Here is a 23,702-nt window from a genome sequence, read left to right as displayed (position 1 = left end):
TCGAATAGTAAAAATTATTCGACTCGAATATTCGACTGACCTCGAATAATTTACTATTCGAATTCGACCAAACTCGAATTTTAAAAAGGGGTATTTGAGCATCACTATATAGGAGGTGTATGTGAGCAAAAACGCTAGCTAATTGACCACAATAGAGCACTTGCTAAGCCAAAGCACAAAGGAGCAGATCTCTCTCTGTACAAAGTCAGGCAAGGACGGAAAAACCTAACATGGCGGCCGCTATTTATAGGGTAGGGGCTGGCCAGGGTCCCCCTCTGTGATTGGCTGCCGTCAGAGGGCCTGGGAGCCCTCTGATTGGCTCTAAGGACATCAATCTGGGCTATGACGCTATTCGAGCTCGGTATTCGAGCTCGAATAGCGCTGGTTTGCTCAAATAGCTCGAATAGTGAATGGGCTATTCGAGTTCACTCGAATAGCCCATTTGAATAGCTGCAGCTATTCGAGCTCTGTATTCGAGCTCGAATAGCTGAAAAAGAGCTCGAATATTCGAGCTACTCGAATATTCGAGCTCTGCTGAGCACCCCTGCTCCTCTCCAAATATAACATGTAATGGTTGTGGCCAAAAAGTTTAATTTTAATCTCATCACTCCAAATGACTGTGCCAACAGGTTTGAGGCTTGTATCTGTGCTGTTTGGCAGGATACAGGATACTTTGTGGCATTTGCAAAGTAATGGCTTTCATCTGCTTCTGGCAACTTGACCATGCATCCCATCTTTCTTCAAGCGCCTCCTTATTGTGCATCTTGAAACTGCCACACCATATTTTTTCAGGGAGTCCTGTATTTCACCTGAAGTGATTTATGGGTTTTTCCTTGTATCCGGTTTACTTTCAACAGAATCCATAATTTTCCACATCTTAATTAGAGCTTGAACACAACTAATTGGTATTCTCAATTCCTTGGACATTTTATTATATTCCTTTCCTGTTTTATAGAGTTCAGCTACCTTTTCCCGAAGATCCTTACACGTCTTATGCCTTCCCCAATGACTTAGGCCAGGGCACACTTACCAGAATCGCATGAGTTTTCCACTATGTGCTTTTCAGAAAACTCATGCGATTCTGCTAAGTGTGACCCTGGCCTCAGCAAAAAACATCAGTGCAGCACTGGATGAAAGATGCAAAGATCTGTCAGGAGTCCAGAAACTCATTGACCTTATATACACACCCACCAATTACAAACAAACATATCACAGGTGAATACGGTTACCTTTAATAGCCATTAACCAATATTTGACCGCCTCACGCCGATGGGCGGTCGCAGAATGGCTCCCCTAGGAACGCTTTGCGCAAATTGGTGTCAAGAATGGTGGGCATCTTATCGGGCCAAATCACCAGGGTATGTAAACTTTTGATAAGGGTCATTTGTGTAGTTTGTCTAGTGATTACGATTTAAAAATGAGTAAACAGTTGTTTGACAGTAAATGGCTTCAGCCAACCACTAATCATGAGTGAAAGAAAAGTGTTTGTGTTATCATTCAAGGGGCCTTATTCAATTCACTTTTTCTCCAAAGTTTTCTCCTAGGAGATCATTTGCATAGTTTGTTTAAAATAACTTTTCAGCACTCTAACTGAAAAAGTATGAAAAAGTAGAAGAACAAGTACTGTAAAAAATATTCAGAGTGTTTTCTTGTTTGCTACTTCCTAGTGGCTTCAACAGTATTATTTGTTAAAGCGGAATGAAACCCAGCAATTCTTCTTTGCTCTAAAACATTATTTACAGCATATTATATACCAGGGGCGTCGCTAGCCCTATTTTGGGGGGGCACGTGCCCCCAATCTGTCCTGGGGTGCCACGGATCTCTGCCCGGCCGCCCCCTCTGTCAGCGGCTCCCTCCAGCCGCCGCCGCCGCGTCCTCAGACCTCAGGATCAGGCGGCGAGCCGGCGACCAATCGTGCGGGCGCTAGGACCCAGCGCCCACACTGATATGCGGAAGTGACATCACTTCCGCATATCGAGCGGGTGCGTCCGGCGCCCGCTGGTACTGGTCGGGTCGCCGCTGATCATGAGGTCTGACTCTGCTGCGAGGTAAGGGGGGGGGGAGCGGCGGCGGCTGGAGGGGGGGCCTCCCTGTCACTCACTCACTCCCTAGGGGGCCACCCTGTCACTAGAGATGCTCATTCGGATTCCGCGGAAATGCAATTTCCGAAATTCCGATCGGAATTTGCATTTCCGCATCGGAATGCGGAAATCGGTAATGCAAGTGTGTTAGGCGGATTTCCGCCGGAAATTGCGGAAATTTCCGCCGGAAATCGCGGAAATTCTGCCTGACTTTGACATCGATTTTCTCAAAAACTATAAGGTCTTTTTGAAAACTTTTTTTTGCATATTGTTCACAAGATTGAGTTTAATAAACCCTGAAAATTTGGTGTTTCTAGGACTTACGGGGGCTTTGCTATTAACCACTAAATTCGGCAGATTTTTTACTGTAAAGTAAAATGCAGAAAATCTGCATCTGCCTATTTTCTGCATTTATATTACAGTAAAAATCAGCCGACTTTAGTGGTTAATAGCAAAGCCCCCGTAAGTCCTAGAAACACCAAATTTTCAGGGTTTATTAAACAGAATCTTCTGAATAAGATGCAAAAAAAAGGTTTCAAAAAGACCTTATAGTTTTTGAGAAAATCTATGTTAAAATCGGGCAGAAATTCCGCATCCCAATGCGGAAATTGGTACCGGAAAGCGGAATCGGTAATTGGCAATGGCGGAATGCGGAATTACCGCGGAATCGGAAATTGGCATTTCCGAACATCCCTACCTGTCACTCACTCACTCACTCCCTAAAGGGCCTCCCTGTCACTCACTCACTCACTCACTCCCTAAAGGGCCTCCCTGTCACTCACTCACTCCCTAAAGGGGCTCCCTGGCACTCACTCACTCCCTAAAGGGGCTCCCTGTCACTCACTCACTGCCTAAAGGGCCTCCCTGTCACTCACTCACTTCCTAAAGGGGCTCCCTGGCACTCACTCACTCCCTAAAGGGGCTCCCTGGCACTCACTCACTCACTCCCTAAAGGGGCTCCCTGTCACTCACTCACTCCCTAAAGGGGCTCCCTGGCACTCACTCACTACCTAAAGGGCCTCCCTGTCACTCACTCACTTCCTAAAGGGGCTCCCTAGCACTCACTCACTGCCTAAAGGGGCTCCCTGGCACTCACTCACTCACTCACTCCCTAAAGGGGCTCCCTGGCACTCACTCACTGCCTAAAGGGGCTCCCTGGCACTCACTGCCTAAAGGGGCTCCCTGGCACTCACTCACTGCCTAAAGGGGCTCCCTGGCACTCACTCACTCCCTAAAGGGGCTCCCTGGCACTCACTCACTACCTAAAGGGGCTCCCTGGCACTCACTCACTGCCTAAAGGGGCTCCCTGGCACTCACTCACTGCCTAAAGGGGCTCCCTGTCACTCACTCACTGCCTAAAGGGGCTCCCTGGCACTCACTCACTTCCTAAAGGGGCTCCCTGGCACTCACTCACTCCCTAAAGGGGCTCCCTGGCACTCACTCACTGCCTAAAGGGGCTTCCTGGCACTCACTCCCTAAAGGGGCTCCCTGGCACTCACTCACTACCTAAAGGGGCTCCCTGGCACTCACTCACTGCCTAAAGGGGCTCCCTGTCACTCACTCACTGCCTAAAGGGGCTCCCTGGCACTCACTCACTGCCTGAAGGGGCTCCCTGGCACTCACTCACTGCCTGAAGGGGCTCCCTGGCACTCACTCACTGCCTGAAGGGGCTCCCTGGCACTCACTCACTGCCTGAAGGGGCTCCCTGGCACTCACTCACTATCTACAAGATACAAGATGGATTTATTCGCCAAGTACGGTGGTGCCGTACTCAGAATTGCTTGTGGTACACATGGCTTGGCAAGTACGTAAAGACAGTTGTACATTTTACATATATATATATACGGCTACAAGTTACACAAACTGACAGCATTTACATACATTGGCGGCTACAGTACCGCATACCAGCAACATAACAGTACGATACATCTTTTGTATTGTGTGTTAGATATGCAGAAAAGGAACAGAAGTTTGTGTGTGTTAACAACTTTTTGTGAGAGATCGCGGAAAAGCCGCCGCGTGTGCTACTGAGGATGCGGCTGATTCCGCGTCCAGAGCGGCGGTTTGCACGCGGAAGCATGTGTCTAGTGGCAGGGCGGAACGCGGAAAAGCCACCGCATGCAACAACAGTCAGGCGGCTGGTTCCGCGTCCAGCGCGGCGGTTGCTCGCGGCAGCGTGTGTCTGGTGTGGCTGGATCTGTTAGTGCACACAGGCTTAGGAATACACGCGCACGCTGAGAGGCAGAATTCTTATACTAGGCAGGGAGAGTCAGCTGACCACGCTGATCAGCTGACTCCTGAGCAGGATACTATTGGTTGAGCAATTAGGGGTGGTGCTGGAGAGCACTACTCCATATATAGTTTCTGCTGGCCAGTTGCAAGTTGTCTGCCTTTGCAATCACTACGTGGAAGCACTCAGACCTCAGTCAGATCCTACAGTGTGCTTGAACCAGGTGGACCTGGGAATTCACACTCAGCCAGATTACTTGAACTGTTATTCTGTTTATGCTCAGACTAGTTCCAGGGTGTAGAGACCAAGGACCTCACACCCAGCTTAGTGAACTGTACTATCATTTGTGTTATATTCCAGACTAGTTCCAGGGTGTAGAGACCAAGGACCTCACACCCAGATTAGGGAACTGTATTACCATCTGTGTTATTCTTTAGACTAGTTCCAGGGTGCTGAGACCACGGACCTCGTCCACCAGACTAGGCATTGTTTGATATCTGTTATGACTTATTGCTTTTCTGACTACTCCTCTGTCTTCTGATTCGGTACCTCGCATATCTGATATTCCGTTGCCAGATCCTGCTTTGCCTTGGATACCGAATCAGCCTTCTGTACTTTTGTACTTATCAGTGTGTTGCCGACCTGGCGAGCCTGACCTCAAGAGCTATCTCTCCTATTAAGAGATAGTCTCCAGACCAGATAGTGACATCCACCTTCAGGTGTCACTCACTCTCTGGTCTTCCAAATCTTCAGCCTGACTCCACCCCTTGAGGAGTCTCAGGCTGCTGGAAGGTTCCTGTGCTCTCAGAGCAGTGTCTCTTTACTGTCTATTATCACCTGCTCAGCAGGTGCATTACTCAAAGTACTACTGTTGCACCTAACACTCACATACCAAAAGGTGTCCAGAGGTTAGCAATATATCTGTATTATCGGCGATTCTGCAGATCATCAATAATCAGGTATATATCTGCATTCTTGGTGATACTGCAGATCACCAATAATCAGATTCTCTCTGCGTGCTGACACCAATTGTTACACTTTTAGGTATTTTTTCAAATGTAAAATGCTTAAAGGCTATTTTAACCACCTCCCGACCACCTCACATTGATGGGCGGAGGGAGAGTGGCGCCTCCAGGACCGCCTAACACCAATTGGTGTCGAGTCCTGGAGGCGGGGATTATTGGCTGCACGCTCGTTAACAGAGCGGGAGCCATTAATTAAAAAAAAAAAAGCAAATAAACATTTGTACAGCGCTGCGATCTAGTGTAGCGCAGTGCTGTATAGCAGACAGCCCTGTCACTTAGCTGTCCCTCTGATTGGCTCACAATGTAATCACTCTCATAGGCTGATGCCTATGAGAGGGTACTGCAGTTTACGGAGTGCAGTTTGGGGCCAATTTAAGGGGACAGGGGGAGGAGTAAAAGAAATAGTACTTTTTTTCTTCATTTCTTTTTCCTTTTCTTCATTTATTAAATAGAAAACAAAAAAAAGGATTGCAGCAGCAGAGACCACCATAAGAAAGCTCTGTTGGTGGTAAGAAAAGGAGGTAAGATTCATTTGGCTGCTAAGTTGTAAAGCCGAGCAATAAACTGTTAAAGCCGCAGAGTGCTGAATTTCAAAACATCGCCGTGTCACTAGGGGGTATAAACCTGTGGTTCTCAAGTGGATATGAAAATTATCTTCTAGGAGATAACTCAGGAGAAAAAATGTAATTGCTTATGGGCCAATTGCATATGGGCCCAGGTGTCCTTTAAAATAGACATTTATAGTATCTAAAGTAATTATTGGCTGATAATCTAGTACTAGTGACCCAAACTTGTCATGTCGGGGGAAGCAGAAGAGTTGGAGGGACAGTTGGTGGGTCTGTTCTGACCTGGGGGAGAGCTGCTGAGCTTAGGGGAGGGTCAGGGGGAATCTGGGTACTTGTATGTTCTGGAGTGCCAGCCATTGTACTAGACCCAAAGGAGTGCTTTAATTTATGCAACAATCCCTTTCCCTCAAATATTATATTTCTCTGTCTGCTAGAACTCTGTGGATTGTCCTTTTCAGCTCCACTCCTGTCCCTAATCTTGGCTTCCCATCTGATGCCCAATGTTCACTACACTGAAGTAATGTGTCAAATGATGAACAGTCACATGAAAATAGGGTGGACGAAGAAGAGAACACTGAAAATGTAAATATTGTATAATATTTTCCCAAGCAAGCTCCATGTCATCTCCCAGTGGACATGGATAATGGAACATGCATAATGGAAGGTGGAGGCTACGTCGTGGGTATAATGTTACAAATTCTACCCATCTAATGTTTTATAGTTCTAGCAATAAAACATAAAGAACAATAATATTAACATTTGCATTAAAGAGGTTCCACAGCCAAATAACATAATGAATATTTTTTTCACTATTAATTTATAAATGATTTAGTCAATGTTTGCCCATTGTAAAATCTTTTACATTTTGAAAGTTAGCACAGACGGCAACATGTTTAGTGCTGACTGAATTCTGCGGAATGCTCATTTACTGAGATTTCTTAAGTTTGTAGAAAGTATAGCTGGTCTCCCAGAATGCTCGGGGCAAGGAGGAGGGGGGGGGGGGATTCTGCATAGTAAACAGCTTAGGTTAACCCCACTGGCGGTAAGCCCGACCTGTGTTCAGGCTCCGCTTTGTGTGCTGAAAGCGGTAGGCCCGAACACAGGTCGGGCTGGCTAGCAACACCGGGTCCCACACGCGATCAGCGCTGCACAGCTTCTCCCTCACAGGGAGGGGCACAGGGGCTTCTCCCTCCCGGCTGCCGTAGTCCCCATTACCTGTTTGATCTTCCGGGGGCCCGGCGGCCAATCTGTTACATGGTGCGGTGTGACATCGGGGGGCGGCGTGGGGTCATGGGGGAAGGAGGGAGGGAGTCAGGAAGTAAGAAAAATGAAAAAAAAACGTTCTGATTGGCCACATGAGGTAGGGAGGGAGGGAGAGAGGTAGAATAATATATAAAAACAGTACCAATTATCTGATTGGCCACATGGGGTAGGGAGGGAGGGGGAAAAAAAAGTACAAATGATCTGATTGGCCACAAGTAGCATTGCATTGAATACAAGTTAGTTTGTATTCAATTCAATGTTGCCATTTGCTCTCTGGAGACCGTGGCTGCGGGGGGCGTGGCTTGGCGTCCAACTAACATGGCTGCTTGAACTCAGAGCTCCGCGACTCCCCAGATATAGCTAAAAGTGCCTTCCTAGCATAGCATGAGAAGAGGGAGCCAGCCCCGTATGTCAACTAGATCCACGGGATATCCTCCAGTCAAACCGGGAAGGAACATAACAGACTTTTTCAAAGCACAGACCTCTAAGACGGCAGCAAACACCCTATCCAAGATGGCGCCAGAGAAAAAGTCTGGAGACCCACACACGTCCGACTCTGCGGGAAGCTCTCCAGAACAAGCGACTAAAGGTACAGACCGCCTAAACTCCCCTACCTTGAAAGACATGCGGGATATGGCTGAAGACATCAAATCAGCCTTCTCCAGCTCTATCACCGAAATCAGATCTGATATGGCTACTAAAATACATGCGCGAGACCGTGGCTGCTGGCTGTTTGATCTGTGAGTTTACTGCTGATTATTGTAAACCTGTTACTGATTTTTGCCTGGATTTTTGACTATTCTCTCTGCCTTCTCCCTGCACTGATTTTGACTGGACTTTGATTGATTTACTGTGTACCGATTTTTGCCTGGATTTTTGACTATTCACTCTGCCTTCTCCCTGCATGGATTTTGCCTGGACTTTGATTGATTTACTATGTACCGATTTTTGCCTGGATTTTGACTACTCTTCCTGCTGCCTGTACCGACCTCTGCGTGGATTTGACAACTCTCTGCCTGCCGTTTTCACCGACCTCTGTCTGCTTGTAGTTTGCTATGGCATCAGCTTCCAGAAGGCGTCTTGCTGTGGAATCGCTGGTGGAGTTGGAGGACAGTGATTTGCAGTCACCGGCGGAATCAAGGGATGTCCAGGCCTAGTGTCCCATTGACCTTTCTCAGGCACCGCCACCGCCCCCCCTGGCTCTGCGCTGGCAGGATAAAAAAAAAGATGTTTGTCTCCTTTCCACAGTACACGACACCTCCACTGTCCCCACCAGAACAAGAGGAGGAAAAGAAATTCAGAAGCCGCAGGTTGTGGTGGACTACAACCTAACAATGGGTGGAGGGGACAAAGCGGACAAAGCAGCGACCTTTTATCCCGCAGTCCGCAAGCAGCAGAAGAAGTACTACAAAAAGATATTCCGGCATCTTCTGGAGCAAAGTCTGTGGAATTCTTATGTACTTTACAAGCAGAGCAGTGAAAGGCCAATTACACACGCGGATTACATATGGAGGATGTGCGAGTGTATCTGCTTGAGGTACCAGACTGCAGCAGATGCCAGAACGTTGTGCGACTCACTGGCTGTCACTTCCCAGAGCACATACTTCCCACTGCCAAAAAAAAACCCCACACCAACCAGGACATGCGTGGTTTGCTGCTCCTGACAGACTGATAAGAGGGGCAAAAAAGTCAGAAAGGAGTCATGCATCTACTGCCCTGACTGCAATGTTGGACTCTGTGCTGCTCCCTGCTTTAAAACTTATCATACAAGGGAGCGGTACTAAGTATACGTGTATGTACATAGTGTATAATTATCTGCTTGCTGCCTTATTTGTACAGTTTTCCTTTTTTTTCAGTTTATTGATAAATTTAATTATTTCAGCAAATTTGTGTTCCAGTCTTTTATTTATATGCAGAATGTCTACCAGGCCTTTATTCTGATATATTTTGGTGAGTTAAGACTTAAGAATTGGAGGACTAAAATTCTTGAAAAAAAAAGTACCGGTTTTGACTCCTAATTCCAGACAGAAATGCACCACCAGGGAGGTTAAGCTTCTTTCGGAGGGCGGGGCTACATACCAATATAAACAATATATAGCTATAGGATGTATTTCTTAACGAAAACCTGAACTGAAAATTAAAATTAAAAATAAGCATACACAAATCATACTTACCTCCCGCGTAGTCTACTCCTCAATCTTTTTCTCCTCTCCTGTGTCCTGTCTGTCCACTGTGATCAAGGAAATTCTCCGTCCTCCATTTTGAAAATGGCCATTACCCCATAACAGCTTTCTGGTCAGCATGCTGTTAAACTGTAACAACGCCCACTTGAGCCATAGGGAAACATGGACATTACCTGGTACATCAGTTTCCTCTGAGCTATAACCGACAGCAACTGATATTTTACTGACAGCAACTGATATATTTCAGATCTGACAAAATGTTGTCAGAACTGGAAGGGATTATTGTCAGAAGAAAATGGTGAGCTTCTGAGAGGAACTGATGGCAAGGTAACTATGTAATGTTCATTTGAACCTCATGTGTTTATTTTAAATTATTTTACTCAGTACAGGTTCCCTTTAAGCTTAAACCAGAATATATAACATAAAGGTGGGTATCCTCTATAATAAAACCCCTGTGTCTCTGCGTCCTGTCCCTGTGTGTGTGTGTGTCCGTGCTTCCAGACTTGACAGTTTGTTGTCCAAGAACCTCATTGCATTGTGGGAAATAACAGCTTTTTCTTCAACTGCCAAGCAAGCAACATCTCCCTTTGTGCTTATACTGCAGACAGCGGTGGGAGACGAGTGAGCAGAACACATCGGTATGCGCGTTGCTGGGGTTTAGCAGCAATGTCCTAGCGCCTGTTTTTTAAAAACTTGCCGTGTGTGTGAACCTGTAGTCAGAATTCATCAAAATGTTGTGAGCACTATACAATGTATACAGTGGAGGAAATAATTATTTGACCCCTCACTGATTTTGTAAGTTTGTCCAATGACAAAGAAATGAAAAGTCTCAGAACAGTATCATTTCAATGGTAGGTTTATTTTAACAGTGGCAGATAGCACATCAAAAGGAAAATCGAAAAAATAACCTTAAATAAAAGATAGCAACTGATTTGCATTTCATTGAGTGAAATAAGTTTTTGAACCCCTACCAACCATTAAGAGTTCTGGCTCCCACAGAGTGGTTAGACACTTCTACTCAATTAGTCACCCTCATTAAGGACACCTGTCTTAACTAGTCACCTGTATAAAAGACACCTGTCCACAGAATCAATCAATCAAGCAGACTCAAAACTCTCCAACATGGGAAAGACCAAAGAGCTGTCCAAGGATGTCAGAGACAAAATTGTAGACCTGCACAAGGCTGGAATGGGCTACAAAACCATTAGCAAGAAGCTGGGAGAGAAGGTGACAACTGTTGGTGCGATTGTTCGAAAATGGAAGGAGCACAAAATGACCATCAATCGACCTCGCTCTGGGGCTCCACGCAAGATCTCACCTCGTGGGGTGTCAATGGTTCTGAGAAAGGTGAAAAAGCATCCTAGAACTACACGGGAGGAGTTAGTGAATGACCTCAAATTAGCAGGGACCACAGTCACCAAGAAAACCATTGGAAACACATTACACCGCAATGGATTAAAATCCTGCAGGGCTCGCAAGGTCCCCCTGCTCAAGAAGGCACATGTGCAGGCCCGTCTGAAGTTTGCCAATGAACACCTGAATGATTCTGCGAGTGACTGGGAGAAGGTGCTGTGGTCTGATGAGACCAAAATAGAGCTCTTTGGCATTAACTCAACTCACTGTGTTTGGAGGAAGAAAAATGCTGCCTATAACCCCCAAAAAACACCGTCCCCACCGTCAAGCATGGGGGTGGAAACATTTTGCTTTGGGGGTGTTTTTCTGCTAAGGGCACAGGACAACTTAATCGCATTAACGGGAAAATGGACGGAGCCATGTATCATGAAATCCTGAACGACAACCTCCTTCCCTCTGCCAGGAAACTGAAAATGGGTTGTGGATGGGTGTTCCAGCACGACAATGACCCAAAACATACAGCAAAGGCAACAAAGGAATGGTTTAAGAAGAAGCACATTAAGGTCATGGAGTGGCCTAGTCAGTCTCCGGACCTTAATCCAATATAAAACCTATGGAGGGAGCTCAAGCTCAGAGTTGCACAGAGAAAGCCTCGAAACCTTAGGGATTTAGAGATGATCTGCAAAGAGGAGTGGACCAACATTCCTCCTAAAATGTGTGCAAACTTGGTCATCAATTACAAGAAACGTTTGACCTCTGTGCTTGCAAACAAGGGTTTTTCCACTAAGTATTAAGTCTTTTATTGTTAGAGGGTTCAAAAACTTATTTCACTCAATGAAATGCAAATCAGTTGCTATCTTTTATTTAAGGTTATTTTTTCGATTTTCCTTTTGATGTGCTATCTGCCACTGTTAAAATAAACCTACCATTGAAATGATACTGTTCTGAGACTTTTCATTTCTTTGTCATTGGACAAACTTACAAAATCAGTGAGGGGTCAAATAATTATTTCCTCCACTGTACTTTAGGGCCTTCCTTGGGACCCCATGCAAGGTAAAATGGTACTACCTGCCTCTTCCCCTGATGGTGGTGGCCCTGCATTCACATTGTACTATGAGTCATTGCAATGCCTCTTTAAAGAGGAACTCCAGTGAAAATAATGTAGTAAAAAAAAAGTGCTTCATTTTTTACCATAATTATGTATAAATGATTTAGTCAGTGTTTGCCCATTGTAAAATCTTTCCTCTCTCCGATTTACATTCTGACATTTATTACATGGTGACATTTTTACTGTGGGCAGGTTATATAGCTGCTCCTAGCTGTTTTGGCTGTTAGAGACAGCTGTAAACAGCCATTTCCTGTCTGTGAACATTGTTACATTGTGGCAGTTTGCCCAGAGTACCGCGGTACTCAGAGCTTCTTGTGGGAGGGGTTTCAACACAAAATCAGTCATACAGCGCCCCCTGATGGTCTGTTTGTGAAAATCATTATATTTCTCATGTAAAAGTGGGTATCAGCTACTGATTGGGATAAAGTTCAATTAGGTTGGAGTATCTCTTTAAGAAATGTGCAGCATAAATAGCATCAGGTATACAATAGGAGTGTTCTTAAGGCCTGGAACCCACTAGGTGTGCTTTTCTGAGGGCTTGTGATTTGAAAAGCTCTTGCTAATGTAATGCTATGGGTGCGATCCCACTTGAGCGATGTGATTTTATAAACAATCTCCCATAGCATTGCATTAGCAAGAGCCTTTTCAATTCACTACCGCTTGGAAAAGGTTTCTATAGTAGTACTATCATATATAGTACTATCATGGCGGTCATTCAAAGCAAACGATCTTAATGGCTAGTCTGCCATCGTCGCACATTGTATAACAAATTTGCATTAAACAATGTTATGCAATATCGTGAAAACGATCGTTTGATGCAAAAAAATTATTGGAAAAAACTTGCCGTGTGTAAACCTGTAGTCAGAATTCATCAAAATGTTATGAGCACTATACAATGTATACTTTAGGGCCTTCCTTGGGACCACATGCAAGGTAAAATGGTACTGCCTGCCTCTCCCCCTGATGGTGGTGAACCTGCATAGCTATATCACTCACTTAGGATTCTTCTCCCTAAAAAGACAACTATCAAGTGAAACACTGTCCTTTCTGGCCTAACTGTGTGCATTGTTTAAAGTTACTTTTCCAATGACAGGACATTTGACAGGGAGATAGAACCGATAACCGATAAGCATGAACCGATAACAGCCCAAAGGCTACTGCCAAGAAATCGTCCTTTAGAAACAGGTGATATAGTACTATAACTAGAAGTTTTAAATCAGGATGATACCATTTATTGGCTAACTACAAATGAATAAGAATAAACAAGCTTTCGGCCTTGCAGCCTTCGTCAGGTTTACATCCTGTTAGTTTGCAAGCTGGTGGTACAGACAACTTATATACATGCAACATCAAAAGGGAAAACAGATATTTTTTTCAAGCATAAATACGTCATTAAGATGCCTTAATACAAACAGACCATCTAAATGGGGTAAGATAAGGATCCTTGTTTACTTCATTGCTCACAGACCTGGTATTAGGATTGACCCAGAGGTATCGTAAATTCTTAGTTCACAAGTTCAGCTAGAGTGGCTGAGACAGTTCATATATCATCAATCAAATACCAGGTCTGTGAGCAATGAAGTAAACAAGGATCCTTATCTTACCCCATTCAGATGGTCTGTTTGTATTAAGGCATCTTAATGACGTATTTATGCTTGAAAAAAATATCTGTTTTCCCTTTTGATGTTGCATGTATATAAGCTGTCTGTACCACCAGCTTGCAAACTAACAGGATGTAAACCTGACGAAGGCTGCAAGGCCGAAAGCTTGTTTATTCTTATTGATTTGTAGTTAGCCAATAAATGGTATCATCCTGATTTAAAACTTCTTGCTTTTACTGATGGCTAACACAGTACAATACCCTACTGCTACTACTGTACTATAACTAATGACACAGCACAATTGGTCTTCATACTTCATTGCCCACCAAATAATGTAGAAACCCGGATACCCGGACCCAAATTATTATTAGGTCATACTGTGTACAGTACTAAATCCCACTCAGAACCAGGTTACTTTCATCAAAGGGTCTATAGAATGTCCACAGCATTCAGTCCAATATTTAAAACCAGCGGTGAGTGACTCAGAAAGCACAAAAATGCATAAAACATTTCGAAGTGTGAACCAAAATAAATCTGTTTCATTATAAAACAAAGGGGACAAAACAAACAGTGAAACTGGTCAGCAAAGAGGAAGTAGCACATCTATTCCCCCTACCCGATAGACTAGAGCTTTATGCTAATTTAGGGTCTAGGGGCTGTGCCCTTAACGTAACGTAACATTGTATAATAGATACTCTTTCTTATGGGTATTTTATGCATTTTTTGTGCCTTCTGGGACACCAATATTGATTACTGCTCTGACATTCTATATAGATCTTTTGATGATGATCTGATTCAGTTGGCTGCCTGCTTGTTCAGATTGCGTGATTCAAGAACTAGTGGAGCCAAAAAATGTATTACAGCCTCATACTATGTGCGTAAAAAAGGAAATAAAGATGGCGGCAAGATTATTAACACTTTTTAAACCTAAAGTGATGGCCTCAGGGTGCAAAACCCACAACCTTGTATATTGAATTTGATTTTGATCTTAGGAGCACATTAGTACATTTGTATAGCTTGTGTGTAAATACGTCATATAGCACGTTTCTTTTATCACACTTACTGAAAGCCTGAGTCTCTACTAAAAATGCTATAAAAGGAAACAAAACACTGAGCTGGATGAAAGCAAAAGGACGTAAGTAAAGAGGTTGCCATATGGAGAGGCTGTACCTCCTCTATGTCTCGGCTCTGCAGTCATCAGTTTAAACTAGTGGAGTGTGAAGGGGAAGCTGCAGCTGCAATAAACATTATTATCCCTTTATTAGAATTATCAGGATCTGTTCCTGAAAGACAAAGCCATTTATATACTGTTAAAAAACAGTATCGACACACTGAAATAGAACATGCGTATTACGCACATATTATACATCACATATAAACTATGCAAATATAATAAAAATGTGCATTTGCCAAAATCATATATACACAAGCTAACTCTTATAAAATACTGTAAAGCCAAAAGGTTTATTTCTCATTATAAAATATATATTTTTACTGTATTTACAGAACTGGTTCAAATGCATGCCCTGTCAAAAACACTGTTTCTAATACAAAAAAGTCTGTTTTAATTAACGAAGATATATGTTTTAATTAGAGAGGACATTAAGGTAATAAAGGCGCAAGAAATTTAGAAATTTCAGTTGCACATTTTAATTACACACATGAGAGGATAGGACTTCATACCACTAATCTACGAATGATTTTAGTAGCAAGCTAATAATGTGAATGTTAGTCCGGCTTTAACAAATACACCACAACTTACAGTATACATGTTTGTATATCTAGAATGGCAGGTATATATATATATATATATATATATATATATATATATATATATATATATATATATATATATATTATATATATATATATATATATTCCACCAAGGTTTGCAGCACACAATATGTTCTTTATTTGAGTCAAAAGCAAATGCAATACTATACATCTGTTTATTCCCACTTTCATTTAATGTATATTCAATTTACACATGCATCTATATTCAGCATGTGAGCAAATCTGTAACCATATGCATATATATTCAGAATGTGAGCACATCTTTAACCTCAATAAGAGGGCAGCAACTATGGAATATAACAAAACCTATTCTTGATAGGCAGAAGCAGTAGTGAAGAAATGCACACACAGGACTGGTTCACATACCTGGATAAGTTCTCACCTGCTACATGTCTGCTCTAGGTGGTAGCCTCTGCTCCAGGTAATCACGTTGGCTCTTGCAATTCCATATTTTGTTGTTCGTAGCAGACGAATGCCACTAAATAAAGAGGCCATGAGCTATGTGTGTGATAACAGAACACACCGAGAACAAGGGCATACAAGAGGAGGAGTGGGTTTGATTATCTCCCCTGCAGCAGCCAAACTATCATGAGCATCATTTGCAGACCAATCAATGGTACCTTCAAGCATCACTGACTGATGAGGATTGAGGCACTGCATAAACCAAGGCAGAAGAACTCCACCTCTTCATAGCAGTGATTGGAAGAAGCGCACACCTGCACAGAGGATGCAGGCATCAATCCAATAGTGCATAGACCACTGCGGAGAACTACAAAACATACACGCACTTTATAAAAAGGGCATACTGTATATCCCATTTTATTCTTCTCATCCATTTGTAATGGAGCGCCCAGCATTTGTGCCTGATGCCCTCTGAATACTATTTAGTACTTGGTTGTGCAAAACAGAAATGTTCCTTCTTAAAAAACAGAAGGTATTTGCGATAATTCAGGTTGGAGTGTATCACTGCTGAATATGAAAATCATCCGTTTATATCGCTGAAAAGCTAAACACACCTCCAGAACCACTAGAATGCAATGATGTGTCAGCTTGTTAAATATACCCCACAGAGCCACATTAATCCATGCCATGCACTGATGAGGATCAACCAGTCCGAAACAGTCTGTATGCATGTTGGATTATTGTGGCTCTGTATATTTGACACCTGGGACACCACAGAAGCACACTCCAACCTGAATAATCGCAAATGCCTTCTGTTTTAAGGCAAATTTCTGTTTTGCATAGCATTTTAGTAAGAGGGCTTTTTGTCCTCACAAATGCGGGTCCTGAACTATTTCCTGAGCGATTTAATGCAAGGTATAGGAAAACATCCAAGCGCTTGGAAAAGCAATTTTGTGAGCACTTTTTGTCCGAAATTACTTTATAGAAATTCAGTTCCAGGTCAAAGAGTTCACTTTCTGATTGTTTGCAGGAAGAAAATCTCAAAGCACCAAACAAAAGCTCTCACATAAGCGCTTTTAAAAATTGCAAATCACTCACAAAGAGCTTGGAAAATCAATATAAAAACGCTCGCAAAAGCGCTCAGTACTTCCAACTGAGCTTGCGATTTATGATGTGAACTAGGCTTGACATACTCCTAGAACTTCTGGCTCACCATGAGCTCGCTTGGCAATCTTGTATTTGGTTGTATAAGACGGGGTTCACATTTGATAGGTACAATGTAAATTTGCATTAGAACTGACACATCTAATGCAAATGTTTGCATGCATTTTTGCTTTAGATCTAGATTGATTGGATTGTTTGAAACCTATAACCCATCCACCATACACAATTCATATTTCTGCTAAAAATGTACCAACATTTTTCACCATGGCCAATGAAGTATGGGAAATTTGATGTAATTCTTCTTGATCAAAAGAAATACATTTTATTTTTTTAAACAAAGTTTTTAAAAAAAATAAATTGAACATTTTGGTTGAATTGTGTATAGCCAACTTAACCCCATTTTTTAAGCCTTGTACACACACGCATGACCAAATCCTCATGTGGAGTCCACAAACCTATAAATATATATACATGCTATAAATATACATAAATGTTTAATAGATTCAATATTTTATTCACTAAGGCTAGGTTCACAGTGGTCAGTTGCATAACGCATGCGTTATAATGAATATGAACTACAATGGAGAATGGACATAAACTTTAATACAATTGTATGGGCAGTGAGTGGACATAAAGAATTATTCTGCAACACAGCTGAGCACTGTGAATTAGTCCTAATATTACATTATACTTTTAAGCATTACTTGTTATCTTATGGCAGTGGTCCTCAAACTAAGGCCCACGGGCCGAATGCGGCCCGCAGAGGATTTTTCACTGGCCCCCCAAACACAAAATCTATAACTTATGGATGCAGCTCACTGCACCTTTAAATATCGACAGCCCACATATAGAATAGCAGTCACCCATCCACATACTGTAGAAGCCAGTGAGCAGTCATTCGCTGGCTTCCAATCCAATTCTGCATTAGGTGACATTGCTGTCCAAATGGACAGCAGGCTGTCACCTGGGTATGCTTCACTGTCTGGTGCACAAAGACGTTCTTCAGGCGCCACATGACTGAAGGGCTGCAACAGGGAGTTCTTCTCTGGGCATGATCGAAGCAGAAGCAAAACCTAGATTCAATGTAATCAGCATCATCATCATTTTATGTATGTTTCGGCCCCCCAGCAGTCTTAAGTATATTGGCCCGGCCCTTGACCGAAAAAGTTTGGGGACCTCTGTCTTATGGCTTAGTAAGTTATATCACTTCACACAGGACTTCACTATTGTTCTCAGGCTGTAGATGTAAAGACCCATGCAAACACTAGTGGGTCCTCGGCTGAAGGGGGCCACCAGGGCCCTCCCTGCTCAAAATCTAGTGTGTAGAGAAAGCATTTGTAGCCTGTGTGCTAGCAAACTTTCTGTACAACACTTGGCCCCAACTGTTGCACGAGGGATCAAGTCTCAAGCCCCATTGGCAACCCTAATTGTTGATGCATCTTAAAAAAAAACATTAAGAAGTAGGATGGAGGCTTCCATATTTGTCTCCATTAAATACCAGCCTCCATATCCCTCTCACTTCAGGTGTCCTTTAACTCTACTGAAAACCCTTCCCCCTTCCCCACTGGTCCATGCTGCTTTCCCACCCAAAAGGCGATGCCGCACAAATCTATGAAGCCAAAAATTGTACTACTTCCAAGACACAGTCAGAAAACAATATTCCTTCCCAGCACACATTGGTCAATATGACTTACATAAAGTACAGTGGTAATTGCAGCACTTTAAATACCTTTATACGCCTGCACATATTGGAATAGTAGGTGTAACACCTTATTAGTCTGTGGCCTGGTATACACTATGCAGTTTTAACTTAAGATTATACTTTCTATAGAGAAATTGGTCAGATCTAACAATCTATAAACAAGTGTCAGCGCCAAGGCAGAAGGCGACCGCAGCCGAGAAGGACAATGTCCAAAAGTCCACACAAGCAATGAATATATAAAGTCAGCGCAGGCCTATAGTAATACAGCTTTCATCATTTTCTGGTATACAGGATCTTCGAACAAAAAGGTAAAGAAGCAAGGCTTACCAGATTCCAACAACCCACATTATAAGGTTGTAAACGAGTTTGATAGATGGTCCGCAGAACTTTTAAATGATGTCGTTTCACCAGCGATGTTGCACACCACAGATTCCTCCGGAATATATTAGATATCCTGAGGTCGCAGAGACTCGCCAAAGGGGAGTCCAGTAGGATAGTGACATGAAAGAGATATACGGCACATCTAAGTGTAAACCGTCTTTATTACATAACAAGTAAAACAATTTAAAAACAAGGATAAAAGAAACTCACATACGGGGCCTGTGCACTGAGAACCCCGAAAAAGTAGCGCGCATAAAATGGTCAATAGAAGCCCTCAAATAAAATGGTGCCGCCTGTCACCTTCCCTTGGGATTGAAGATCCTGTATACCAGAAAATGACGAAAGCTGTATTACTATAGACCTGCGCTGACTTTATATATTCAGATCTAACAATCTACCTATAATAAATACTGAGGGATGAGCAGCACAAACCAAATGATATGCAATTCTATGCAAAGCATGCAGGCAGCACTGAAGATCCCCATAACATATAAATATATAAATACAGAGGGGCTGCAGCACACAACAGGAAAACAGTGACAGGGGCTCTTGGTTGCGCTTTAACACGCTTAAAGAGACTCCGTAACAAAAATTGCATCCTGTTTTTTATCATCCTACAAGCTCAAAAAGCTATTCTAATGTGTTCTGGCTTACTGCAGCACTTTATACTATCACTGTCTCTGTAATAAATCAATGTATCTTTCCCCTGTCAGACTTGTGGCCTGTGTCTGGAAGGCTGCCAAGTTCTTCAGTGTTGTGGTTCTGCTATGAACTCCCCCTTCCAGGCCCCTCTATGCACACTGCCTGTGTGTTATTTAGGATTAGAGCAGCTTCTTTCTTCTCTCTTATCTTTTACAAGCTGGATAAATCGTCCTCTGAGCTGGCTGGGCTTTCACATACTGAAGAATTACAGACAAGGGCAAAGCTGTTTGCAGGAAGAAACAAGCAGCCTGAAACTTCAGTGCATGAGAACAGGGGTAAAGAAACACACAAATGATCTCTTGAGATTCAAAAGGAAGGCTGTATACAGCCTGCTTGTGTATGGATGTATTTTCTATGTGTGGACATACTGTACATCAACCTACTTCCTGTTTTGGTGGCCATTTTGTTTGTTTATAAACAAACTTTTCAAAACTGTTTTTAACCACTTTTAATGCGGCGAGGAGCGGCGAAATTGTGTCAGAGGGTAATAGGAGATGTCCCCTAACGCACTGGTATTTTTACTTTTGTGCGATTTTAACAATACAGATTCTCTTTAAGCTCACCAACTGTGTCAAAAAGTGTCCCAAATCTGGTGAGTCCTACTCTAATCAGGCAAAAATGCTAGTTTTATTAGCTTTTTATTGTGAACTATTCCGAAAGCCCAAGAGTCAACTAAATGGGAGAAAAGGCAATTAAAAACACCTCACCTTCCTACTAGCTAATGATGGAACTCTCTGAACATGTGTAATTTGCTGATTTATATGCCTTAAGCTTGTTGTATTTGTTCAGGTTCCGTGCCTGGCAATGGTGGGGGGAGGACGACACAGAAAGCTTCTGGACTATCCAGAGCCTTTCCTCTCCCTAGGTAAGTCATTAAAACTTTTTTTCTGCCACCTCAGGGAACCTGAAGTGAGAGGAATATTGAGGAAGCCATATTTATTTTCTTTTAAACAATACCAGTTGCCCGGTTGTCCTGCTGATCCTCTGCCTCTAATACTTTTAGTCGTAGACCCAGAATAAGCATGCAGATCAGATGTTTCTGACAAAGATGTCAAGATTATCCACATCCTTGTGTGTGTGATTAAGACACTACTGAAGCCAAAGATCAGCAGGGCTTCCAGGCAACTGGTATTGTTAAGAAGGAAATAAATACAGCAGCCTTCACATACTTCTCGCTTCAGAATCGCTTTACTCTTTACTGCTAATTTATTACACAACTCTAAGTTAGTATTGTAAAGGTTCATACACACGGCCCTGGTATGTCATCAAGAGATGCGGCATGCCATGCAGTATCATTTTGCCTGAAAACAGCCCTATGCTATTTTCCTCTATGTACACTGCCCTCCATATCAGCAGAACGCATCAGCCTGCAGGCTAGCAGCATCTCTGTACAGCCTCGGCCAAGAAGCATTACCAGAGGATTTGTGTTCCGATACCTGCTGGGTAACAGTAATCTAAAGAGTGTATGAAGTTCATGTAAAACATAGTGGGGTTGATTCACTATAACAAATAGTGCGCCTTATCAGAGTTAACATGCCTTATCAGAGTAGCACAGTGAGCGCTACAAACTTAAGCCTGCTAATTTGTTCATGACTAGAACCCCTGCGGGTCCAATCACTTTAAAGGACATTATCCTTGCACTTGTCAAAGTACGGGGATAATGTCCTTTAAAGTGATTGGACCCGCAGAGGCTCAGGGCAGGACGAGTGGAGCTCTTGTCATTGCCAATTAGCAGGCATAAGTTTGTAGTGCTCGCTATGCTACTCTGATAAGGCATGTTAACTCTGATAAGGCACGCTATTTGTTATAGTGAATCAACCCCAGTAAGTCCAATAAGCAGCTTGAAAACAGATTTACCTTCATGTCTTCACAGAATATCCTCATCAACAGGATGTGATATCTCTCAAATGTGCTCGTTTTTCCTAGATCCTTCGCTCCCAAGGGTAGGGATCTCTCCCTCACGGTTTCTTGCGGCGGTTTTTGTACTGTAGAACACATTGGATTGTCATATTTATGTTGTACTCCATTTGCCTTAGGCACCATCTTGTAATTATTAGTGTTGGTGTTCAAACTGAAAACATCGTTCCAAATTCACCCGATCACCACACTTCAGCGCCAAACCTGCAGACAGGATCTGGGGGAGTTCGCTTAGTGAGGTGACTCGGATAATTCCTCCTTCAGTTTTGGAAGGATGAAGTATCGGAGTCATGTAATGTTCCGTGAAGTGTAAGTGAACTCCCCCTGACTCTGTCTGCAGGTTTAGTGCTGAAGTGTGGTGGTCGGGTGAAATCAGAATGATGTTCCGAACTTGAACCAACACTAGTAATATTGTGAAGCAACACAAAAGATGACGGCACATAAAAATGCAGGTACCACAGTTAAGTTTAGATTATCTGGCACAGGTGGGGATTGCCTGATGCCTGTTTATGTGTTCTTTACAGTTGCTTGAGAGTCAACGCAACCAGGGCCTAAATTTAACACTAACCTCCCCTCACAGAGAAAATGCAGAGTGCGCTTACTCTCCAGGGGCCAGTCCTCTTCACGTCTACAGCTGCCTGCTGCATCCAAGTACGGCTTTGATGCGCGCATGTGACCAGATGTTAATCAGGTGACACATCAGGAGACATACAAGGCGGCAGCAGAGCAACAGGCAATAAAGAGGACTGGTGCCCAGTGCATTTGTAAGTATTTTCCGCTGCACACTGCGCTGCAAAATGAGAGGGGCGCTCCTTGCTATCAGCCGGTTAGTCGAGACTGCCGGTTGGTAGAGCCCCAGATAACTGGGACTCTACTATGACTTGAAAATATCCATCCAATCAGTAGAAAGATGATTAAAGGTGCATGCATACACAATGGTAGCTGCCTAAAGAGATGAGGTCTTGATTCCTCAGGCAGTAGGTCGGGGTCAAACTCTGTACAGAGACTTTGCTCCGCTATACTGCCCATACTGTCTTTATGTGAAAAGAAGCCTCTCCTGTGGGCATATTGTAAATGATTCAGCAAATCTGAACTAGATTTTGTTTTAAAAATTGGCTACTGTTGGTAAAAGATAGCAACACTGTTGGGTCACACTGAAACATAACAGGGTTGCAGAAAGGCAGCATTTGTAAGACTGCAGTTGCATACAGCATGTATCGAAAGCGGTTTAAAAAGAATGAAGAAAAACAGCAGGTGCCTGCATGAGAGGGCAACCACACAACTGATGACTTGTAGGAACGGTTAGTAAATGCAAATGAATCTGAGCTGATGCAGTATTATACACATTTATGCAGACTGAAAGAGGATCAAATGAAGCAGAGATGCGATTTAACTGGTCCATTTTGAGTTTGCATAAAAATTTACTTAGTGCAATTGATAACAGCCATTTAGGGCCTAAGCCCACTAACGCAGTTGTGTCCGCTTTTCAGTTACACATCAATGTTACAGATGCCGAAAAGCGGGCAGAAGCAGACACAACTGCGTTAGTGAGCGCAGGCACTTAAAGGGAACCAGAGATGCTGTAAAGAAAAGAAGTTATACATACCTGGGGCTTCCTCCAGCCCCATACGCGCTGATCGATCCCACGCCGCCATCACCGCTGCCCGCAACTACGAGAACCGGCTCCCGTCAGTGAAGTCATTGGAGCCAGGCTACGCAGGAGAAGTGCGCCCTCTACGTATCGCTCCATACAAGATTAGACTGGCTCCGACTGACGGCAGAGCGGGGTCCCGGTTCTCATAGCTGCGGGCAGCGCTGGAGGAAGCTCTGGTTCTCTTAAAACATACAATAACAAGTTCAGAGGAAAAAAATAAATAAACCAGAGTGGGATAAAGGATTGCCCCAGGTGAGTACTTTAGGAACCACTTTCTGCTTCCATTGCGCAATATTTGCCCACTCCTTATTAGAGAATAGAGTGGGGCCGAACCTCCGATTTTCGGTTCGCGAACTTCCGCGGAAGGTTCGGTTCGCGTAAAAGTTCGTGAACCGCAATAGGCTTCAATGGGGATGCGAACTTTGAAAAAAAAAAAAATTATGCTGGCCACAAAAGTGATGGAAAAGATGTTTCAAGGGGTCTAACACCTGGACCCCCAGGTGGAGGAGTGGGATACATGCCAAAAGTCCCCGGGAAAAATCTGGATTTGACGCAAAGCAGCGTTTTAAGGGCAGA

The 23,702-nt window shown here is 43.3% G+C and overlaps 1 protein-coding gene across 1 annotated transcript in view; it reads right to left on the bottom strand.

The window, feature by feature from the left end:
- The window catches only part of MTHFD2L (methylenetetrahydrofolate dehydrogenase (NADP+ dependent) 2 like), a 160,541-nt gene extending 144,754 nt beyond the window's left edge, over positions 1 to 15,787 (bottom strand). The window contains exon 1 of the mRNA XM_068271081.1: positions 15,587 to 15,787. Within this exon, the coding sequence (XP_068127182.1) occupies positions 15,587 to 15,699 (113 nt within the window). The 5' untranslated portion in view covers positions 15,700 to 15,787. The remainder of the gene's footprint in view (positions 1 to 15,586) is intronic.
- Positions 15,788 to 23,702: the final 7,915 nt, after the last annotated feature.

The sequence above is a fragment of the Hyperolius riggenbachi genome, chromosome 1, assembly GCF_040937935.1.
Source record: "Hyperolius riggenbachi isolate aHypRig1 chromosome 1, aHypRig1.pri, whole genome shotgun sequence".
NCBI classification, from domain to species: Eukaryota; Metazoa; Chordata; class Amphibia; order Anura; family Hyperoliidae; genus Hyperolius; species Hyperolius riggenbachi.
The sequence above is the reverse complement of the archived record's forward strand: the minus strand, read 5'-3'. Positions and strand labels throughout refer to the sequence as shown.